The 22,190-nt window shown below is 41.0% G+C and overlaps 1 protein-coding gene across 2 annotated transcripts; it reads left to right on the top strand.

Moving 5' to 3' along the window:
* The first annotated feature begins 249 nt into the window (after window positions 1–249).
* Window positions 250–22,154, top strand: atxn2l (ataxin 2-like). Of its 2 annotated transcripts, none has more exons than XM_061967792.1 (23): window positions 250–975; window positions 1,900–1,939; window positions 2,501–2,557; window positions 2,672–2,743; window positions 2,862–3,015; window positions 10,966–11,087; window positions 11,241–11,332; window positions 11,418–11,654; window positions 13,413–13,861; window positions 13,924–14,010; window positions 14,090–14,203; window positions 14,355–14,435; window positions 16,717–16,778; window positions 16,937–17,244; window positions 17,322–17,391; window positions 17,793–17,927; window positions 18,077–18,140; window positions 18,643–18,827; window positions 18,897–19,038; window positions 19,104–19,213; window positions 19,289–19,468; window positions 21,338–21,506; window positions 21,596–22,154. In XM_061967792.1, exons 1-23 carry the CDS (start codon window positions 854–856, stop codon window positions 21,643–21,645), a joined length of 3,102 nt encoding a protein of 1,033 aa, XP_061823776.1. In that variant the 5' UTR covers window positions 250–853; the 3' UTR covers window positions 21,646–22,154. The 2 variants fall into 2 exon arrangements, with proteins under 2 accessions (XP_061823776.1, XP_061823777.1); XM_061967793.1 differs by lacking the exon at window positions 250–975 and adding an exon at window positions 1,045–1,374.
* Window positions 22,155–22,190: the final 36 nt, after the last annotated feature.

Genomic DNA, 22,190 nt, shown 5'->3' with positions numbered 1-22,190 from the left:
TGCATTACATAATAGTGACACATACTGCATTTCATGAATTACGATTGCAGATGCATGTGAGTGCGGAAACGATGCGTGCTAAAAGAACAACTGTGCGATGTGTGCCACATGTTCAGTGCAAAACACACTTCTGCTTGACTTGCTGGTGGCAGAAACTCAGGAAAGTGTCCAAACAATTCCAGATGCAAGCGGCGAACGTGATCCGACGTACGCGCGCGCGCCAGTAGGTCAAAGATGCACGCGCACGTCCGCACCCCCTCCCCCCCTCGGAGCGGTTTCCAGTCAGCCGCGCGCGGATTGAGTCAAGTGAACCTACCGAGAGGTGGTGTTTGACCGTCCGCTGCAGGTTTTTCCCCCCCTCACAAAAACCTAAGCCGTTTAACTTTCGGAAGCAACTGACAGCAACGTAAAGATATTCCATTTTTTTTTTATCGGAAGCTTCGCGGGTGCCGGAGGTGAAGGTGACGCGGTGGAAAGTTAAAACGCAAAGAGTGAAAGCGCCAGGACTGGAACTGAAGGATCAAAGCTAATGCTAAGCTAACTAGCCGTTGCTAAATAACTACACGAAAACTCGTGTCATTTTACCCGTCGTTTGCTTTGTCATAACCGCTGATATCACAACGTTTACATTCGGGGGGTTATTTCGAGCGCGTATGCCACATTCGCCTGAATGAACATGGTGTTTTGCTTATAAATCGTAGGCCACAAGCGACTTAGCAAGATTAGCTACAATCGCCGGTATTGCTGAGGTGACACCGGCTTCTTCCGCTAACGACAGCGTTTCACTTGGGATTGTCTTAAGTGTTTTATTACTTGGGATACTTTTGGTACTGTCCAAGCTGCGGGTTTCGCCATGCTGAAACAACAGCAGCCCAACTCCGGCGGGAGAAAGGCGTCTAATGGTACCACGGGCCCCACCGGTATGTCTACTCCAGTCAGCGGTGGGAGCAGCGGCAACAGGACGCCGGCTGGGAGGTAAGTACGCTGGGCTACACACGCTAGTACAGTCCGTGGTTTGCTTCTTCGGTGTAGGCCTACCGGTTAAAGCTCCGGGTGCTTGAATGGGCGTGTCTTAGCCAAGTAGCCCCTCTGTGGGCCAATCGGAATCCTAGTTCTAAGGTTGACAGTTGAGTTGACCCAATCAGAGTGTTCAGAAGGACTTGACATGAATAGAGGAGGCGGGCCTGGTTTTGATGACACCATTAAGTAGCAAATCAACATACAGGTGAAAGAAAGTTTATCTGGCCTGTCAAGACCCAGCAAGGGTACGCTCGGTTAGCGGAAAACATTCTGTTTATTTTCCAAGTTCAATGTAGCTTGGTTTCAAAAGGAACGGTTTATTGAAGACTAAAGTGACTTAATGGCAAATGCAAGGTCAGTTGAGCTACGTTTGTCGAATGCTGTGTGTTGTTTTGGTCAGCCGCGTCTCAAGCCTCTTTGTTTTGTAACCGTGTGTGTTCTTGGCAGCCTTATTATTATGAAGCAACTTGCCTCGTTTGTTTTCTATTGAACGTAAACATCGGATTGTGTCATTCGTTTTTGGTTTTGTAATATGTATGTCGAGTGTTCTTTTGTTCACCAAGAGACTAAATAGAAGGAATGTGTCAGATACTAACGTATCTTGGCACTTTCAGAAGGTAGAAAGAGCAACTCGAAACGCTTGTCAGACATTGTCTTTGTGGAAGTATGCCGTGGGAAGACGTCTTTCCTTTTTTTCAAACGTTTGGGGAAATATAAACATAATTAAGCTAACATTACATTTTAAATTGTTTAGCTTTTTAAGACATTACATTTGTGATGATTTGAAATACTCGTGCAAAGACATTAACAATGTAAATTATATCACTGAAAGTGCATTCTGACGGAAATGTGTTTCATGTTCATTGTTTCCCCCCCCAGGAACCGACCTTCTGCCAAACCATCATTCCAGTCTTCTCCTGTGAGTATTGGGCCTGCAGATTATTTTGTGTTTATCACATACTTTTAATGTCATAACTACATGCAAATTGTGTTTTTGTGAAACCCAGACTCAATCCAATCTGCATAAGAAACTAAAATATTATCAATTGGCAAACTAGTAAGCAACATCTCACATGACCTAACATGATAGACCGATAATATAGGTGGGGTGGTATTTGTTGTAGAGGAAGACAATGTAATGCCTTATGAGTCACAAGTTGGTATACTGTTATTGTCATTGCAACTTGCTTATGTGTTGCTTTTTGGGACGGCGTGGCTTGGCTGGTAAAACGCCCGTGCCAGCAACTTAAGGGTTCCAGGTTCCATCCCAGCTTCCACTATCCTAGTCATGTTCGTTGTGTCCTTGGGCAAGACACTTCACCCTTGCTGGGTCATGGTTAGGGCTTTGCATAGCAGCTCCACGAATGGGTGAATGTGGAAATAGTGTCAAAGCGCTTTGAGTACCTTGAAGGTAGAAAAGCGCTATACAAGTATAATCCATTTGACATTTGTCTTCATGGATACTTTCTACCTTTTACAGGTTTTTGAAGGTGTTTACAATAATGCTAGAATGCTTCATTTCCTCACATCTGTTGTGGTGAGTTATTTTGGATAGTTTATTATCCATTCCCATATCACAATGATTTGGTAATCAGATTTAATGCACCACAGTACCAGAGTAGTAAAAACGTCATTTTTTTCTCTCTGTCAGGGTTCCACTTGCGATATACGAGTGAAAAATGGAAGTGTCTTTGAAGGCATATTCAAGACACTTAGTTCTCGGGTAAGGCGGCCACATTCTGTTACCGCTGGTACTTTGATATAGTTAAACACACAATACTGTTACTTGCACCCTCTGTAGAATACATTTTACATCTCAGCTGTTTTCTTAATGTCTTTAGTGTGAGTTGGCTGTGGATGCTGTGCACAAACGCAGCGAGGACGATGGCTCAGTTCCACCACGTAGGGAAGACATCACTGACACCATGATCTTCAACCCTTCGGACCTGGTTACTATGATATGCAAAGACGTAGATCTCAACTATGCCACTAGAGGTACACATTGTTTCATCTTTAATAATAAACAATGAGTTATTAATTTACACCGACTGACTACAGGTGCAACGATACAGGTAACCCACAGTACGATTTGTTTCTAGGTTTTTAGGCCATGGTTTCAGTACCTTTTTTTAGAGAGGATCTTTTCCCTCAAAATGTTTTCTTTATTTTGCTTGTCAGCTATATCTGCATTCTGCAGTAGACAAACTATCACTGGTGTACTGAAAAGTATAATATTTGTTTTGTTAACAGTTACTAAACACAGGGTATCCATTGGGTTTTAATAGTCTAAAATCCAAACTTTTGAATTTAAGGCATTAACATGTCTTAAAGGGGTCATATTGTGATTTTATTCTACATTTAAAACACTTCCTTGTGGTCTACATAACATGTAATGGTAGTTATTTGTCAAAATTGTGTATAGATTTTGTTTTACAGACCATCTTCATGCCGCTTTCTGACCATCTCTTCACCATGCGCCATTTTGTGAGCGGTCATAAGCCTGTTTTATACTCTCGCGTCACGTAACTAGGTAATGTAAGCCTCGCGTGCACCTACCAAAAATTCTAGCTCCACGGCGAAGCAGAGCCAGGACCGACTTAACAAAAATAATTTTGTTCATGAATACATCTCTTTTGCGATGGGCACATGCACGTCTCTGCAATTGTAATTGAATGGTGATGATGGTTATCCGGTAGACTGCCTGTGTTTTAGCTCAATGATAGTACGCTCTCACACAGGCGATGCGGGTTCGAGTCCCGTTCGGAGCAGTAGGAAGAAATAACGCAGCCGAGAGTACACAATTGGTAGCCTAAGCTAGGCTGTTTGTGATTGATAGCTGTGAACACCAATCATTGCATTCCACTGTCAAAATCGGGGGGCCCTGATTGAGTGGGGCTTCAGCCCAGGTAAGCCCGTGCATTAAGGCAGAGCTGGGATTGGTCAGATTTTGCAGAGGAGGGTCCCTGGTGACAGGAGAGCAGATGTTTGAAATGCACACATTATTAGATGAAATAAAGCAACAGTGATTTAACATTGGCATGCAAACTAATATTGTGTACCGTATTTTTCAGACTATAAGTCGCAGTTTTTTTCATAGTTTGGCCGGGGTTGCGACTTATACTCAGGAGCGACTTATGTGTGAAATTATTAACACATAACCGTAAAATATCAAATAATATTATTTAGCTCATTTACGTAAGAGACTAGACGTATAAGATTTCATCGAATTTAGCGATTAGGATTGACAGATTGTTTGGTAAACGTCTAGCATGTTCTATATGTTATAGTTATTTGAATGACTCTTACCATAATATGTTACGTTAACTTACCAGGCACGTTCTCAGTTGGTTATTTATGCGTCATATAACGTACACTTATTCAGCCTGTTGTTCACTATTTTTTATTTATTTTAAATTGCCTTTCAAATGTCTATTCTTGGTTTTGGGTTTTATCAAATAAATTTCCCCCAAAAATGCGACTTATATATGTTTTTTTCCTTCTTTATTATGCATTTTCGGGCGGTGTGACTTATACTCCGGAGCGACTTATACTCCGAAAAATACGGTACTTAATATTCTGGCACACTATAAAAATCCATCCATCCATTTTCTAGCGCTTATTCCCTTCGGGGTTGCGGGGGGGGCGCTGGAGCCTATAATAACATAATATAGTTTTTTAGATAATTATGTTGTTTCGTCCAAAAGAAGTCACACAGACGATACTCTTTGTAATTTTTATTGCAAATCTTGTGCTAACAACAGGATCAATTTGTATGCATTCTTTCTCGTGCACACATCTTTTTCTCTCACACACACTTCCTCCTCTGTCAATATATTTTAGGCATGGTGGAGACTATATTTTAGGCATGGTGGAGATATTCGCGAACCTGAGAGCTCTGAACATCAATAACACATTAAACTTAAAAAAATACCATCACAGGGATGGCGCTTATTTTCGTTTAGCGCGGATACATGTATTGCTTTTCCGGTTGACGTCACACCAAAACAAGGCATCTCTGTGCATTCGTACAAGTCAACAGCCTAGCTCTGTTGTACCCGATATCCGCTTCAATATTGGCACATATTACAAATATTCCGTCTCTAATGGCTATGCAGATGTTAAATAGCAGACAGCATCAAGAAATTATCTTAGATTGCGCTATGAACATGATATTACTACCAACGTCTCGGAGCGAATGCAGGTCCGAAGCAAAGAAAAACTAAGAGTTGTTTCAAAATAATCTCGAAGGAGAATCATGGAAACAAAACTTTCAAATGTCTGAGTTCATTCAAAAGGCTCCATGGATTGATGAAAGGAGTTTCTAAACCCTGTTAGTGCCCTGGCTGATACTTTTCCAGATGAGGGTTGCTATTGTTGTGTACAAGTTTGCCAGTTGTGTGGAATATACAGTTTTGTTAATCATTTTGGAGTGCACAAATGCAGTTTGAAGAGGTTTGTTTACGCTTTATTCGTTGTCTTGTAATATACAGTACCTGCTTCATTCTTTTTAATCTCATTCATATTTCGTTACGGGAGTCCATATGAAACCGACATTTTCTATTTCCTTATCTACTTTCATAAATAAATCTGTTTCGTTTTTTTCCTATCAATGCACTTCAAAATGTTTTGATTTGTGAAGCAAATAAACAGTATCCTCTTCATTCCAGTTTATGCCAATATTTGGATTGAATGGTATTTGCATTAGGGTTATATCCCGCGCGTTGAGACTGACGCAAGCGAGATACGAAGGGTCCCTTCCGGCAGCACACACCCACTCAAGAGAGCTTGTTTCCAATTGCATATTCTTGGTATGTTAATTCAGTTTCTCAAAAGCCAAACATGATCAGATTAAGCTTCTTTCCATTTGTTGTAAAATACTTTTTAGAGTCAATCTATTTGAAAAATCAGAATAATTTAGTGCATGGAAGCAATCAGTATACGATGATAGCCGTTGACATCACCAATGGTAAAACTTCGCAACTGGGAGGAAAATTCAAACGGCTTGTTTGTAGGAACTATGAAGGAGTTCAAGATTGTTTTGTAAATGTCTATGCCACGTCTCCATGGTTTGATTTCAAATATTCAAGACTTATTCAGATCCCAAATTCACAAAAACGGGTATCAATAGGTAGGACCAGGTGATTTTATGATTGTATAAATGATTAATCATTTATACACCGTTTGATCACGGTGATCAGCTGTTAGCATATTTCCTTGATCAAACGTGGCAGAAATGTCTGTTATAAGATGCGCAGTAGTGAATGGTAGGAAAGCAATGGTGCTCGGTATAATCCTGCACGGAACAATCCGCCTTTATTGACCCTGATCCTGTGTGTGTCGGTGTCGTGTGAATGTGTCGGTGTCCGTGTGAGTACGCGACCATCCCTGTCCATCGTCACGAAAGTCAGGTGTCACGACGCAGTTAATGTTCAATCAGCGTTGTGCCTATTCGCCCTCACGCAGCTGGAAGTCAGCCCAGAAAAACAAAATTATGAAATATGGCTACCACTAGCATAGAAGTTGAAACACAACATTGACAAGGAGCAGTAACTTCAGTGATAGACTTTAGTTTCACTGACTGCTTGAGTTCACGTTGTGGTGCGCAGTAATCCTGCTCTAAACGCGGACTTGCAGGCAGGCACTTTGTGACTGAACTACCGTATTGGTCCCGACTGGGAGAATAACCACATCTACTAATTAAATCAGCAAAAAGACATATCTACCGGTAAATATGTTTGAATCAGATTTTTGCTCTCATTTAACTCCTTTGATATAGCCTGTACTAACTGCAGACACTTTTTGTTCAAATAGTTTTTGAGTTTGTGGAAGAAATACATATTGTTCCTGAAATAAACATGAAACATTTTGTGTTGTTACACATTATTTTACAGTACCTCTAATTCAAACTGCACTTTAATGTATTTTTATTTAATTTTAGATACAGAATTAGAGATTTAAAAAACTCCACATTCTGCGTCCGTTTACCAAAGCAATGGTGAGAAGCACTGATTTATACAAGTAATCAAAGAATATAAATGTACCATTCAAAAATGTTAACTTTAAATAGGTCTTGTAGTATTAAGTACACCACTGATACATTGTTTACTGCTGAATGAGGTTTGTGATGACAAGCAAAATAACAAAAAAAACTTTGGGAGAAAAAAAAAGTTGTTCTCTTTACCACCTCCCCAATATGTTTTGTAAAAGAAGCTTACAAGCTACAGACTTTAGCGTGGGTTACCTGTACTGTTGCGCCTCTATTAAACAGTCAATCATATGTATGAAAAAAATGACTGTTGTCAGCTGTTAACATATATTACCTTGATCAAACACGGCGGAAATGTCTGTTACAAGATACTGTGATAATAAACAATAGGGCCACAAAAGTACTCTGTATAATCTTGCACGGGAAATCCGACTTTGATAAAAACATATAAAATCATGATTATTTTATTGCCATATCGCTCAGCCCTACCAATAGGTAAGTAAGAAAGGTTGGTTTTGCATAATAAGTCCCCTTCAAATTCCATCCTAATACCATAAGTGTTAATTTCAACCATGAAAGGTCTTAAAATATATTAAGGCATTTTCATTTTGTAAAAAAATCATAAATTTCACCTGTGTGAGGTTGGCCTCCCCACTTTGTCCAAATATTCCCTAAACTTGTCCCAATTGTTTGTGCTGTTAGTTATTAAGGCTTTATGGTATTAAAGTGTTATTATTCCTATGATATTAATGTGTTAATGTTCATAACCAGCCCTCCAGCCGTGTCAAAATCTCCCCAAACCTGTCCTAATTATTTGTGCTGTAAAAAAGTTTTTGGTCTCAATATTATAGTTTCTACGTTATTAACATTTTATGGTTAACGTGTTATTGATCATAATTAGACCAAAATGTTTGCAAATGTTGGGACATGCTTACGAAGATTGGGGGAGCCAACTTCACACAAGCGAATCACAAAACGTTCACTTTAAAACTTTAGTAGTTATACCAAAAGTTTTTGCAGCACAAACAAATGGTATGGTATTGTCTTTGTCATTGCACCAGTACAAGGACATTTTATTTTGAATGGGACACGTTTGGGGAGATTTTGATATAGTTGGGGTATAGTTATCTTTAACATGTTAATTACACGCAAACATAAAACCTTAATAACTAAGTATTATATTAGACCAAAACTCTGTGTTGCACAACGGTTGGGACTGGTTTGGGGGGGTTGTGACAGGGTGGGCGGCTGGTTATGACTATTGAAACGTTAATTTAAAAACTATAATATTGGGACCAAAGATTTTCGCAGCACAAACAAATGAAACAGGTTTGGGATGATTTGGATAAGGTGTGTGTGTGGGGCGGCGAGGAGGCTAGATTAAATCAAAAGTCAGAAAATGCACTTTAGTATAACTTAAAAACCGTAACGGCACAAACAAAAAATTTAGCAGCACAAATGATTGGGACATGCTAAGGTAATAAATAACTAGTCCTAGTTTTTTAACAATATATTTTTAAAAGATCACTAAAACCAGTATACATGTATTCAGTGTGAAATACATGCCAGATACAAAATGAACTGAGCAAATATGAATGTTATCTGCATTACATCCAAATTATGTTTGATGCTTGCAACCCATAATCACCTTCTTTTTTTTAGACAATCATTCTGTCTGCACTCCCCTGTTTTTCAGAACTTTGTGTAGATACAGTAGTACAATAAACATTTGCTCTCTGTTTGCTCAATTCTGACAGCCTAAAATCTAACGCTCCTTTCACGGACAGTATATTGTTGCACTTTTCCACATGAAAGCTTGATATGAAAAGCATTGCTCCTTCTTCAAGAAAAAATTTCTATGGTAAATCAAAAAAATGGCAGTTTTAATGTTTGTCAATATTTTTTCCAATTACCGTATTTTCCGCACTATAAGGCGCACCGGATTATAAAGCGCACCTTCAATGAATGGCCTATTTTAAAACTGTTCATATATAAGGCGCACCGCATTATAAGGCACATAGAAAAGACACTACAGTAGAGGCTGGGGCTACGTTATGCATCCCGTAGTTGCGAGACCTCAATATTAGTCCATATATAAGGCGTACTGTCAGCTTTTGAGAAAATTGGAGGTTTTTAGGTGCACCTTAAAGTGCGGAATATACGGTAGCCACCTACTCAGTGGCCTAGTGACCTACTCAGTGGCCTAGTGGTTAGAGTGTCCGCCCTGAGATCGGTAGGTTGTGAGTTCAATCCCCGGCCGAGTCATACCAAAGACTATAAAAAAATGGGACCCATTACCTCCCTGCTTGGCACTCAGCATCAAGGGTTGGAATTGGGGGTTAAATCACCAAAAAGGATTCCCGGGTGCGGCCACCGCTGCTGCCCACTGCTCCCCTCACCTCCCAGGGGGTGATCAAGGGTGATGGGTCAAATGCAGAGAATAATCTCGTCACACCTAGTGTGTGTGTGACAATCATTGGTACTTTAACTTTTAACTTTAACTTTAGTTTACAATAGAAAGGCTTGTGATGTTTTTAGTTGGTTTAACCATTTTGTTTTCCAAAGTGGAAGATTAGTAAATTAATTAATATACTTACGTCTTTTTTAGGGTCTGTATAGCTTTTTAGTACATGTTATATCTGAGGGCAAACACTTAAACAAAAAGTGCGATTCAAAAATATTTATTAAAAAAAAATTTTTTTCTTCTAATCAAGTTTGTAGGTGCTAGGGATGTAGCAATATCAAAATGTCAAGGTACAATATTATAACGGTATTAAGGCCACGGTATTGTGTTATATGTCCCAAACAAAAGACCTAAAAATGCCGTAGTGTCTAAAATAAAGTAGCAGGAAACTTTAGGATAATGTGTCTGTGTTATGATGTAAATGGGAGGTGTGTGTAATGTGTCAATGAAAGGACATTTTATGATTTAAAAAAAAAAAAAAAAAATTGATTACATTCTACAATATAATTTTATTGCATGTTTTTGTATATTTTTAATGTTAAGTAACCAGGGACTGCAGATGGAAATTAGTTATTTAGCTACAGTATCATCTGGTGCAGATGTCTTTCAACTTTTACTTTGAGAAGCGGTGTTTTCCACAGTGGACATTTTTATCAGTTTGAAAAATGCTGTTTCTCAGAAAAGTTAACTAACAATTTTAATTTTAATAATATAAAAACCTCACAAACTGATGTTTGGCTTTGTGGTTTTGCTGGCTTCACATCAAGTACCGGTAGCTTTTGGGTATTTCCCGCAGTGTAAAGGTTTTTTTTTGGTGAGTTTCCTCCGTGCTGTTAGGGCTGGACGATTATGGAAAAAATAATAATCAAGATTACCGGTATTCATTAATTTGAAAACATGAGTATTTATTGTACCAACAAAACTCAATTTTAAGTATTAAAAAACCTAGATAGAAATTAGTAACAAATAAACCACACGTAAAATAATAACAATATTTTAAATAATAGCAATATAAAAAAAACTCAATTAACTTTTCCAATTTTAAATGTTTTTCATTCGGGTTTTTTTACCTTTTACACTTATTTTGCCACCAAAGAGTTTTTTTTTGTGGAAAACGAAATTTTATCAAATGTTTGTTAATTAAATGCAAACATCCTCACATTTATTGGTGTAATACATCTTTGGGCAATTTTGACCAGTGTTTTCAGTCAATGTACAATATATGTGTATATGTATTGATTAGCGCTGTAAGTACATTATGCTTGAGGATAGGTTAATTGGCCCTAGTGTGTGAATATTGTCTATCTGTGTTGGCCCTGCGATGAGGTAAAAACTTGCCCAGGGTGCAACCCGCCTTCTGCCCGAATGCAGCTGGGATGTAGCTTTGACCAGGCAGCATATGTTAACAAGGACTAAAAGTACACATGCAACCGGACAATTGTATACTCCATGTGAACAAAACAAATGTTGTGAAGTTGTATTTATTTATATGCAGATACCTTCACCGACACCGCCATCAGCTCCACTCGTGTCAATGGGGAGCACAAAGAGAAGGTGTTGCAGAGATGGGAGGGTGGAGATAGCAATGGCGATAGTTATAATCTGGATGCTGACACAGTGAGTTCTTTACACTTCAAACGAAGCACAATCTTAGAGTGTATGCAATTTAAAAAGTAGATTTAATCCTTTTTTGTGCTTTCACCTCCTGTTGATTGACCACCACATTCTTCGTCTTTCTGTATTCTATCAGTAATATTGTTTCTCTTTTAGTCAAATGGTTGGGATGCCAACGAGATGTTCCGTTACAATGAAGTGAAATACGGAATCACATCAACATATGATTCCAGTCTTTCCATGTATACGTACGTTTTTCATTCAGAGTCTTTTCTCTGTTTCTCATGTACACTGAATAGTTTTTTTACCTCCTCTTTTTTATTCGTTTATCAGTGTGCCCCTGGAAAGGGGCAACTCCGAAGTGTACCGTCAGCGAGAGGCACGCGCTGCTCGCCTGGCCAGCGAGATTGAGTCCAGCCCGCAGTATCGCCACCGAGCCAATCTGGAAAACGACGAGGGCAAAAGCGAAGAAGACAAGTACAGCGCCGTGTTGCGCGACGGCCCCGATCGAGAGAGGGGCCGTGAGAGCCCTCGCGAACGCGAAAGGGGCCGAGACAGCCCTGGAGCCAGGTTAGATGTATGAATGGTTTTCGGCCACATTATAACGCAGTGAGAAGTTACCTTTTTAATTTTAGAAACACTTCTTTGTACATGCAACTCGGGATTGGAGATATGGCCTAAAATCTATACCGCAATATATATTTTTTATCTTCCTGCGATAATGCTATATAACGCAATATTTTATTTGGTAATTAAATGATAATAGAACCATTTCAAAACAAGTTACAAAGGCTCTTAATATAACTGCTGGTGTATAAAGTAACATATTGCGCTATGTCCGGTTAAATTGTATTGCCAAAACTATCAAATCTACTTTATAATTTACTGTTAATATCTAGTTTCTATTATAACATGGTTCTGTCAAAATGGAATAAACTCTTCTTCTTCTGTTGTTTCAATATTTTACATTAGTTTTGTGCGATACTAAAAATTTTGATAAAATTGTATTTATTTATTTAGCCTGTATTTAACCAGGTAAAATCCCATTGAGGTCAAATATATATTTTCCAAGGGAGACCTTTAAAAACATTAAAAACAGTAAATATCAAATTTACAACATTAAGACTTGCTCACATAACACATGTGCATACAGACAAGGTAGACTGCAATCCTTTCACAGAAGCTTTAAACTCATTTAATGTAACAAGGGTTTGAAGTTGAAGATTAGATTGTAGGTTATTCCAAGCCTTCGGTGCTGAAAACCTAAATGCTTTCTTGCCCAGTTCAGTTCTTACTTTGGGGACGACAAATTGCAGAACATTCATTGAACAAAGATTGTGACTTCCTTGTTTCTTTGTTAAAAGACGACAGATAAGATGGAGTGATACCCAGAATGGTTTTGTAGGTGAACACATAGGAATGATTGAGGCGTCGAGCACATAAAGACCAAATAGTTACAAGGGCAGTGTTGGTCATATCAATGCTGATACTTCAAATTTTCAAAATCATTGTATGATTACATTTTTGATCACAATTATAGTCAGACAAAAATACAGAATGGTGGTGTAACAATAATAATTAAATATTTGAATAATTTCTCACTATTGGCTCTGATTTAAATGGTTTGGTTTTTGCCCTGAAAGCCTCCTTTGTCCCCTGGACTTCATTCCTCAGTTTGTAAACAGTAACAAAAAAGGACAAACAATATTTTGGGTGAAAAAATATCAATCTAACCACTGTGGTATAGACTTGATACTATACTACTTGGTATCATTACTGTTTATATCAATCCACCCACCTTTGTTAACATTCAAGAGCTGTAGCTTACTGTTAGCATATCCTCGTGTGTAGTGTAGCATGTTTAGCTCTTCCTCATCCTGGAATGATGTAAATACTTGTAAGAAATTTACCGGTAGTTTATTTGCCACTATGGAGATGAGGATTACTAAATTGCTTTGCACTGTGGAGGTAAATTAGCCGTTAGCAAGATGCTGCATTGAGTTGATGTTATATTGTGATGAATTATCACAATATAACAACAGTATTAAAAGCTCTATTGCTGAGCAAATGTAAATAATTTATATCGTATATCATCTGTGTTGTGCAACCCTACAGGCAACTCAGTCGTACGCTACTAAAAATACAAATGTCTACATATTGTATGTAATCTGACTGTGTTCATCAAAGCATTATAAGCATGTTTATGTTTGTCCTTGGTTCCTCTGGGTGTGTCAATCATCATTAATCACTGAAAAATCAATCAAGTGAAAGTTTTACTTGCAGATGGACTGATGGCATCTTCCTTCTTTGTGATGTATTTGTGTTCAGGGAGGGCAAGTACATTCCTTTACCTCAGCGTCAAAGAGAGATGAACCGAGACCGGGAGCGATCTGAGAGGGGCCCCGGTGGCCCTCCGCCTCACAGTCGTCTTAGTGGGGGTTACCGCTCCACCCCTCCATCATCATCCTCATCCCCCAGACCACCACTGCCTTCTGTAAGCGGTCCTCAGTCTGGTGCGTCCCCCTCAGAGAGAAGCAGCCCTCTATCGGGCCGAGGCGGGGCATACGCTCCCCACCACCCACAGGGAAGCCCTAGCCCGGGCCCCAGTTCTGGACCAGCCAGTCCCTACACACCCGCCTCTCCAGGGGTGGCCCCCAACTCTACAGCCTCCCTTTCTACCGCCCCAACCAGCCCTCCTGCCCCCCATGGACATTCAGTCCCACATTCCCACTCACTGCCACACTCCCTGTCAGATGTTTCTAGACCCGTCAATGGAGGTAACTTAATGTCAGCATGTCGATTATGGAACACTAAAGAATGTATTTTTGATGTCTTTCAGTGTCTACCAGGACGTCTCCCAAAGCTCAAAGACCTCCACAGTCTAGCAGAACAGTCCGCACTCCCAACTCACACGCCCAGTCCACTGGTATCTTCCATTTTCTCTCACAACCTGCTTTTCAAGAAGCTTTTTATTCTTATTCCAGATCTCCATTTTATCCTTGCAGCCACTCGCTCGCCTAAATCAGGCTCTTCCCAGGACACGCCTTATTTGGACACGTCATCCGTCTCCTCTCCTGGCCAGAAGACAACAGGCCCCGCCCCCCTCTTCCCAGTGGATGGTACTTACTCTCCACCTTCTCATCTTCTGTTCCCGTTGTCTAATTAAAGTGAAAATAGAAATGAAAAGTTCAACTTGTCCGTAATAATACAAAACTTCATCTGCCAAATGAAGCGCTGCAACTGATTAGTTTTTCTGTGTTGTTCCGGCAGTGAATGAGATCCTTAGCGCTGCAGCAAAAGAGCGCTCAGCTGAGAGCCCCAGCAGCACGGAGGAGAGCAAGAGCAATAAAGGTAAGATTGTGACTAACTAATTTTATAGTAAGACTGGGCGATATGGCTGAAAACTGTATCACAATATTACGTTTTTTATATTGGCCAGTATCTATAATTACCGTATTTTCCGCACTATAAGGCGCACCGGATTATTAGCCGCACCTTCAATGAATGGCATATTTCATAACTTTGTCCACCAATAAGCCGCCCCGGACTATAAGCCGCGCCTACGCTGCGCTAAAGGGAATGTCAAAAAAACAGTCAGATAGGTCAGTCAAACTTTAATAATATATTAAAAACCAGCGTTCTAACAACTCTGTTCACTCCCAAAATGTACGCAAATGTGCAATCACAAACATAGTAAAATTCAAAATAGTGCAGAGCAATAGCAACATAATGTTGCTCGAACGTTAATGTCACAACACACAAAATAAACATAGCGCTCACTTTCTGAAGTTATTCTTCATTCGTAAATCCTTCGTCTTCGGTGTCCGAAGTGAAAAGTTGGGCAAATGTGAGATCCAAAATGGCCGGCTCCGTCTCGTCGAAGTAATCGGAGTCAGTGTCACTGTTATCCAGCAGTTCTGTGAATCCTGCCTTCCGGAAAGCTCGGACCACAGTTGTGACCGAAATATCTGCCCAGGCATTTACGATCCACTGGCAGATGTTGGCGTCGTCTGGCGCTGCCTCCCTGTCTTAGTGAAGGTGTGTTCGCCTTCTGTCATCCATTGTTCCCACGCAGTTAGCAGTCTAGCTTCGAATGCCCTGTTGACACCAATATCTAGCGGCTGGAGGTCTTTTGTCAATCCACCCGGAATGACGGCGAGTATTGAATTAAGCGCGTAAGCGTGTCTCTTACTGTGATGTTATGAGCTAGCAAATATAACAACTACACTACCCAGCATGCAACGATAGTGACGAGCATGCGCGGTAGCCCTGAGAAGCGTTGTTGTATGCTGGGAGTTAGAATGTGGTTATGAGCACGCTGTGAGTAAACGTTGAGAACTCAGTTAACACGCCTCGTCTGCATTATTTATAATTAGACAGACAACACAGAGCCATTTTGGGGTCTTTACATAAACACACAAATGGAAATGAAACGTCACATATCCCAGCATGCACCGCGCGCTTCTTCTTCTTCCGGGGGCGGGTGGTTGCTTACAGTACAAGAAGAAGCGCTTCCTGTTCTATGGGGGCGGGTGCTTACCTTGGCGGTTGCTTGCGTAGAAGAAGAAGCGCTTCCTGCTCTACCGGGAAAAAAGATGGCGGCTGTTTACCGAAGTTGCGAGAACGAAACTTTATGAAAATGAATCTTAATATTTATCCATATATAAAGCGCACCGGGTTAAAAGCCGCACTGTCAGCTTTTGAGTAAATTTGTGGTTTTTAGGTGCGGCTAATGGTGCGGAAAATACGGTATTGATTTTTTTATATCGACCAGGAGAAAAATTGATTAAATGTAAACTTTTTTTTTTTTTTTAATGTAACCTTCCTCTGATTAATCCCCTCGGTTATCAAGGCAGAAAAGAAATACATTGTCAACACAACCTTGGAAAACTCTTAATGTAAACAAAATTGTAAAACAACAAACACTTAACAATAACCTCTTAAATTAAGGTGCAAAAATAAGGAATATGTAAAAAAAATTGTGCAAAGTGTGAAAATTTAAACAGAGAAGCTAGAGAAGAACCTTTATTCTTATTAAGTTTAAATATGGAAATGAATTCATTTTATTTGTACAGTCTTGCACGTTAGTTCCGATCTGATGTTTCCGTACATCCGAGTAGGGAAAAGACAAGGGTTGAAAAGAAAAGATTAGTATGGCAAAAGTTTGCAGTTCTTTTAAAAAAAAATCCTAAAAACTGCCATACCGTCAAGGTGACTTTTTCTGTTTTATCCACACATTTTTCGCTCTCTGCAGCACTCTTTTTTTTTTTTTCTGACTCCAAGCAGAGGATTAATAGCGAGACAGCAAGATGGCGCAACCAAACTTAATAGTTTACTGTTGTGCTTGCTTACCAGACTGCACATGCATTTGTTTATGCAACTACCATGCTTCGTTTTTTTCCTGACCAAGCAAAACATATACCCATCTATATATATCTCGAACGTTTTATCAAGCAAATTTTATTTCTTTATATCGATTACATGCCTGTCTCGATATATATTGATATTGTTTTATCTGCCCAGTCCTACATTAAAGGCACAAAAACTGCAAATACAAACATACACTTTGTGTATATTTTTGCAGTGGGAACACATTTTTTGATGATGCACCCTTGTCTCGTTCCTCCATTAGCTCCTTCAGTTCAACAGAGGTCACAAATTGAAGAGCTACGGAAATTTGGCAAAGAATTCAGGGTAAGAGTTTGCTTTTTTGTCTACTAAGTGTGAAATTGGAAAACTGAGCCAATTAGACAATATTGTATTGTCGCTGCTGGATATTAAGAAAAATATTTCATATCGTCGTGGTCGTGATGGCTGGTCCTTCACTAAAGTTGATTCCGCTTGTCTTCCAGCTCCAGCCTAGTGGAGGCAGATCCAGCTCTCCTAGTTCCCCCGCAGCGGCGACTCCCCCCGCGATCAGCGAGTTGTCACCGGGCGGTGCCATCAAACCTTCCGACTCTCACGCTGCTTCTGACCCCAAAGCACAGCCTGCCCCGCCCAGCCCTTCACAGCCTTCATCGCTCGCAACCGACGAACCCTCCAAGGACGCCGCAGGACCTGCTTCAGACAGGCAGTCACCAGCTTACCCTCAGCCAGCAAGGACCCCGGGAAGTGAGGACGGCAGGTCTGACGCGGGCGAGCGCACAGAGGGTGTGGCAGAGTAAGTTTTAAAAGATATTTTATATTTAATGTTGTGTTGTGGTCAATTTGTGTTAACGTCTTTCCATGTTCTTTCAGCCAAGTGAAGAAATCCACCTTAAACCCCAACGCTAAAGAATTCAACCCAATCAAACCTCAGATGCCGATGGTGAGCCTTCTAAAGATTCTTAAACTGTAATCGTACATCCATCCATACATTTTATACCGCTTATTCCCTCTGGGGTCGCGGGGGTGCTGGAGCCTATCTCAGCTACAATCGGGCGGAAGGCGGGGTACACCCTGGACAAGTCGCCACCTCATCGCAGGGCTGTAATCGTACAATAATACACAAACATTTATTTCAAACAGAATCTGAAATTGAACTCAAATGCTAAATTACCTTGCTTAAATATTCACATTTACCTCACTTCCTGTGCCACATCACGCTAAACCACCGTCATAAGCAAAGGTAGCAAGTGGTAGTAATAATATATAAACTTACCAATATATAAGACCAGTCAAACATGTAAGACACTTTTGTCATGCTATTTTGTGGAATTTTTTCCCCAGACAAAACCCAACACGGCGCCGACTCCACCCAGACCCACTCCTCCCAGCCCTGTGGTCCTTCAGCACCCGGGCGGGCAGGGTCCCCTCTACAACGCCCCCTACCTGTCTTACGTGTCGCAGATCCACTCTGTCCAGGTACATAAATAAACAAGGAAAATGTTTTTATCTTTGTCTTTCTCCATATGTAAATGCTGTGAATAAAACTAAGTCTCTCATAGTTAGTGCAACAACAAAAATGACATAACACATCACAAGTGCTCTTTGTGCTAATTGGTTTTCTGCAGACTCCACAATTGTACCAGTACACCATGTCTGCAGTAGGCCAGGGAAAATTCACCAGGACCAAAGGTAATACACAAAACATATTTTTAATCACTCTTGTTTGAGGTCGACTTACCACATTTTCCACAGAGGAGACAGAGCTTTTGTGAATATCAAAGCTGCTACATCCCTCAAGACTTGTAAACCTTCTTCAATAACACACTTCTTTGTGCTGGCTTCTTACACAAGCTGAGTTAGATAATATGTATGGACATTTTATGTCAAATTCATACCTCTTTTTTTTTTTTTTGGTTTACTATTTTTATGCATATTCCTTATTTTCTTCCATTTGTAGTGTTTTTGTTATTTATGTGTAGTACTTATTTAATTTGACCATTTTCTTGATTGGTTTGTTTAGCTGTGTTTTATATGTACCGGTAGAATGTTTTGTACTTACTGTAATACTTATTATAATTTAAAGAAAATCTTTTACCTTTTTGTTTTTAATTTGTATGTCACTTGGGGCAGTAGTGGCTGTTTTAAAACTGTGCTATATAAATAAATAAACCTTGACATTTTTTGTTACTAGGTTCTGTAGTGGCGCAACGCTCCGACCACGGAGCGTCGGCCCCCCCTATGCTTCAAGCTGCAGCCTCGGCAGCCGGCGCCCCCCTGGTTGCTTCGCCCTACCCTCAGTCCTACCTCCAGTACAACCCACAGCAGTATGGTCAGCAGCAGGTCATCCAGGCCATGACACCTTACCCCGGACAGATGGTAAGCACAACTATTCACCATGCATCTATGTAAGAACATGACATTTTAACCTTCACTTCCTGCTTTCAGCCCATGTACTCCATGCTGCAAGGCGGAGCGAGGATGATAGGTCAAGGTGGCGGTCCCCACCCACAAACACTTGGACCTCCAGGAGGCCCCCAGTTTCCTACACAGGGCGATGGACCCCAGGGGCCACAGCAGGGCATCTATGGTGAGGAACGCAGACGTCCTAAACTCTCTTCCGGAAAACATGAAAATGACATCCTGTCTCTGCAGCGCCACAGTCCTTCTCCCACCACTCGGGAGCAGTACATCAACCCCAGCCATCCAGTACCCCAACAGGCAACCAGCCCCCACCCCAGCATGCTGCACCCAGTCCTGGACAGGTGAGATGACCCTGCCTGTCTGTCTGAGTCTCCAGTCCAATATAGAGCAAATTTTAATCTGATCTCTGCTTTCAGAATGCTCAATCAGGCCCACAGCCCCAGTCCTTGTACCACTCAGGTCCACTGTCTGCCCCCACCCCTCCTAACATGCCGCCAGGCCATACGTCTCCACAAGGCTCCTACCCCATCCAAGGCTACAGCATCCACAGCCACCAGGGAATCCCACCCTCCTACCCCCTGGGACAGCTAGCACAGGTGTGAATTTACTTGCTCTAATATATATTTTTTTCTACTTGAGGTCTAATATAATACTTTTATTAAGTCCTACTGGGTACACACCAATTTGTGTCTGTCGCTTTAATGTTGTTTCCACTTGTGTGCGACTGAGTATGTGTCTCCTTGTGCTCATGTTCTTCTTTTTACATACGCTTAAGTCAGCCCTTCTCAAATAGTGGGGCGGGGCACCCTGGGGATACGTATTACCTCGGAAAACACACTTTTTTTTGCTGTACCAGAATATGATGAAGCATAACAGTGGAACATGCACGTGGGGATAGGTTGATTGGCAACACTAAATTGGCCCTAGTGTGTGAATGTTGTCTGTCTATATGTGTTGGCCCTGTGATGAGGTGGCGACTTGTCCAGGGTGTACCCCTTCCCCCCGCGACCCCAAAAAGGACAAGCGGTAGAAAATGGATGGATGGATATGTAGCACTTTGCTTCACTGTAACCACGGTGGGAGACGAGGAAAGGCCGGTGTGTTGTTTCCTTTAATGTTATGCAGAGGTATGTACATAACAATTTTATAGACATGTTATACTATTTATAATCACAGTGTAAAGTGGGGTGGGGGCACAAAATATTCTTCCTCCAGGGGGCGTGACAGCAAATACTTGAGAAGCTCTGGTTTAAGTCAGTGTCAACATAAAATTAGAGAGCCAAAAGGGGTCATTTCTATAAGCAGTAGATCGATTCATGTCGATAAGCGTTGTCATTGTTGCTCAACCAGCAGCATAATTTGTGTCTTGGTACACAGCATAAAAAATATGTACACCGTTACTTCCTGTTGATAGCACAGTGAACTTCAAAATAAAGGCACGGCAGGCCTAACCTGTATTATTGCTGGGTTGCAATCACATGACATCTTAGAGAGCGCGACGCCTATCTATGGTTTGTAGGTGGTGGTCAGCATTCCAACATGGCTACTGAACAAGAGAGTATTCTGGGTCTTACGAGAGTTTAAAACCAAATGTTTAGGCCAGATATCACTAGAAAATATCCAAAAGTGACGGCTTGGTTGATTTAGAGCGGCAGTGCCAGCAATTTGACGGTTCCAGGTTCGATACCCACTTACACCATCCTAGTCACTGCTGTTGTGTCTTTGGGCAAGACACTTTACCCACACTGGTATACATGTAAGTTAAAGTACCAATGATTGTCACACTCACACTAGGTGTGGTGAAATTTGTCCTCTGCATTTGACTCCAGTGGGCAGCAGTGGTAAAGGGTTAATACGTAAAGCGCTTTGAGTGAAAAAATAATAATTTGGTTTTGTCGATAACTGTTTGTTAACGCCAGTCGGCCAGTCCAAGGGGAGGATTTAAACAGGTTTCAATGTACTTAAAGGTATTTGGCAATGCCTGCTTTTATTATTTAAAAAAAAATGCCCCTACCCCTCTGAGGTGTTGGGCGTAGACCTCATTTTATCTTGTCGGACCAGACAGAGAGCCACGTCTTAGCCAATGATGTGTCTTTTTTCAGGTGGTTGTTTGTGACATGGACCTACTTTTAAGGGCATTGTTCCTTGATGTGGTGAAGGTCTTGTTGGGGTTCACCAGTCGCACTGGCTGTCAGTTTTTAGGCCCCACCGTGCCATGTGTGTGCCGGTTTTGCATACTACTTCACGTGGGGGCGTAGACCGTCTGATGGGCTTGGGATGACTATAGTTCATTCGCTCATCTGTCCATGATTTAATCATGTCATGAAAACCCACAACTACAAAAGTGCGCCTCAAACAAGTGATGGAGATGATATTTTTTTTCTCATGTTTGTTGCTCACTAACAGACCTTGAGTACACAATCTGATCACCATTCAAGTTAATAGTGCACAACGATGTGTTGCAGGCGCATGTACAAGGAGCCATGTCGGGTCCCCACCATTCAGGGAGCCACGGTCAGCCCCAGCTGGTGATGCTTCAACCTCCTCAACAGGGGCCTGGCTCAGTGCCCCAGCACCCACAGCATGGACCACAGCAAGGAACACACCAACACTTTTACATCGGACATCCGCAAGGTACAACAAATACTTGAACTATCAAATGGATGGAATGTAAAAAATATATATATATATTAATCACTTTTCTTTTCTGTTGCTGCTCACAGCAATGCAGGTCCAGACACACCCCGCCCCCTTCCATCCACCTGGAAATTAAGTTTTCCGGACCCGCCCTCCTAAATATGTTCCCAGGAATGAGCGCCGATATCCCCACTGAAGTAACTGAACGTATATGACAGAAAAAGTGCAGCGGGGGGAGGACAAAGTCTCATAGCACCTTAATCTTCTTCTGCTGTTATTGTTCATCGGCCCAGAAGAAAAGGACCTTTTTATAAGACAAGCGGAAAAAGACTGCAGAACAACAATCCTTCACTTCTCTTCAACTTCTTTCTTTTCTCTGAGGCATGAGGCACCTTGCCAACTTGGACCAGTCAAGAGGACAAATCAGCGAGGGGGACACTGCTAGCAAAGTGTTTGTTGACAGAAAGACAGCTCTGATGCATGACCGGAGGGATTTGAAAAGCAGAGTGGGGTTTTAACAAATCACTTTTTTTAACTCGCCCCTGTAGTTAAAGATCACCCTTCTTCTTCTCTTCTTTAGTCAAATAAAATAAAAAAAATGGACAAGACAAAAAAACATTAAAAACATAATGACCAAAAAATAAAGTTTTCAACTTAACTACAACAATATTGTTTTAGTTT

This window comes from Nerophis lumbriciformis, linkage group LG11, assembly GCF_033978685.3.
Source record: "Nerophis lumbriciformis linkage group LG11, RoL_Nlum_v2.1, whole genome shotgun sequence".
Taxonomy (NCBI): Eukaryota; Metazoa; Chordata; class Actinopteri; order Syngnathiformes; family Syngnathidae; genus Nerophis; species Nerophis lumbriciformis.
This window is presented reverse-complemented; position numbering and strand designations above follow the sequence as displayed.

Excerpts from the sequence above, each read along its gene's own strand:
- atxn2l (XM_061967792.1), top strand. The coding sequence starts at position 854 with ATGCTGAAACAACAGCAGCCCAACTCCGGCGGGAGAAAGGCGTCTAAT. Across the intron at positions 2,744-2,861 it reads TCAAGACACTTAGTTCTCGG|TGTGAGTTGGCTGTGGATGC; the intron begins GTAAGGCGGCCA and ends TAATGTCTTTAG. Across the intron at positions 21,507-21,595 it reads TTACATCGGACATCCGCAAG|CAATGCAGGTCCAGACACAC; the intron begins GTACAACAAATA and ends TGCTGCTCACAG.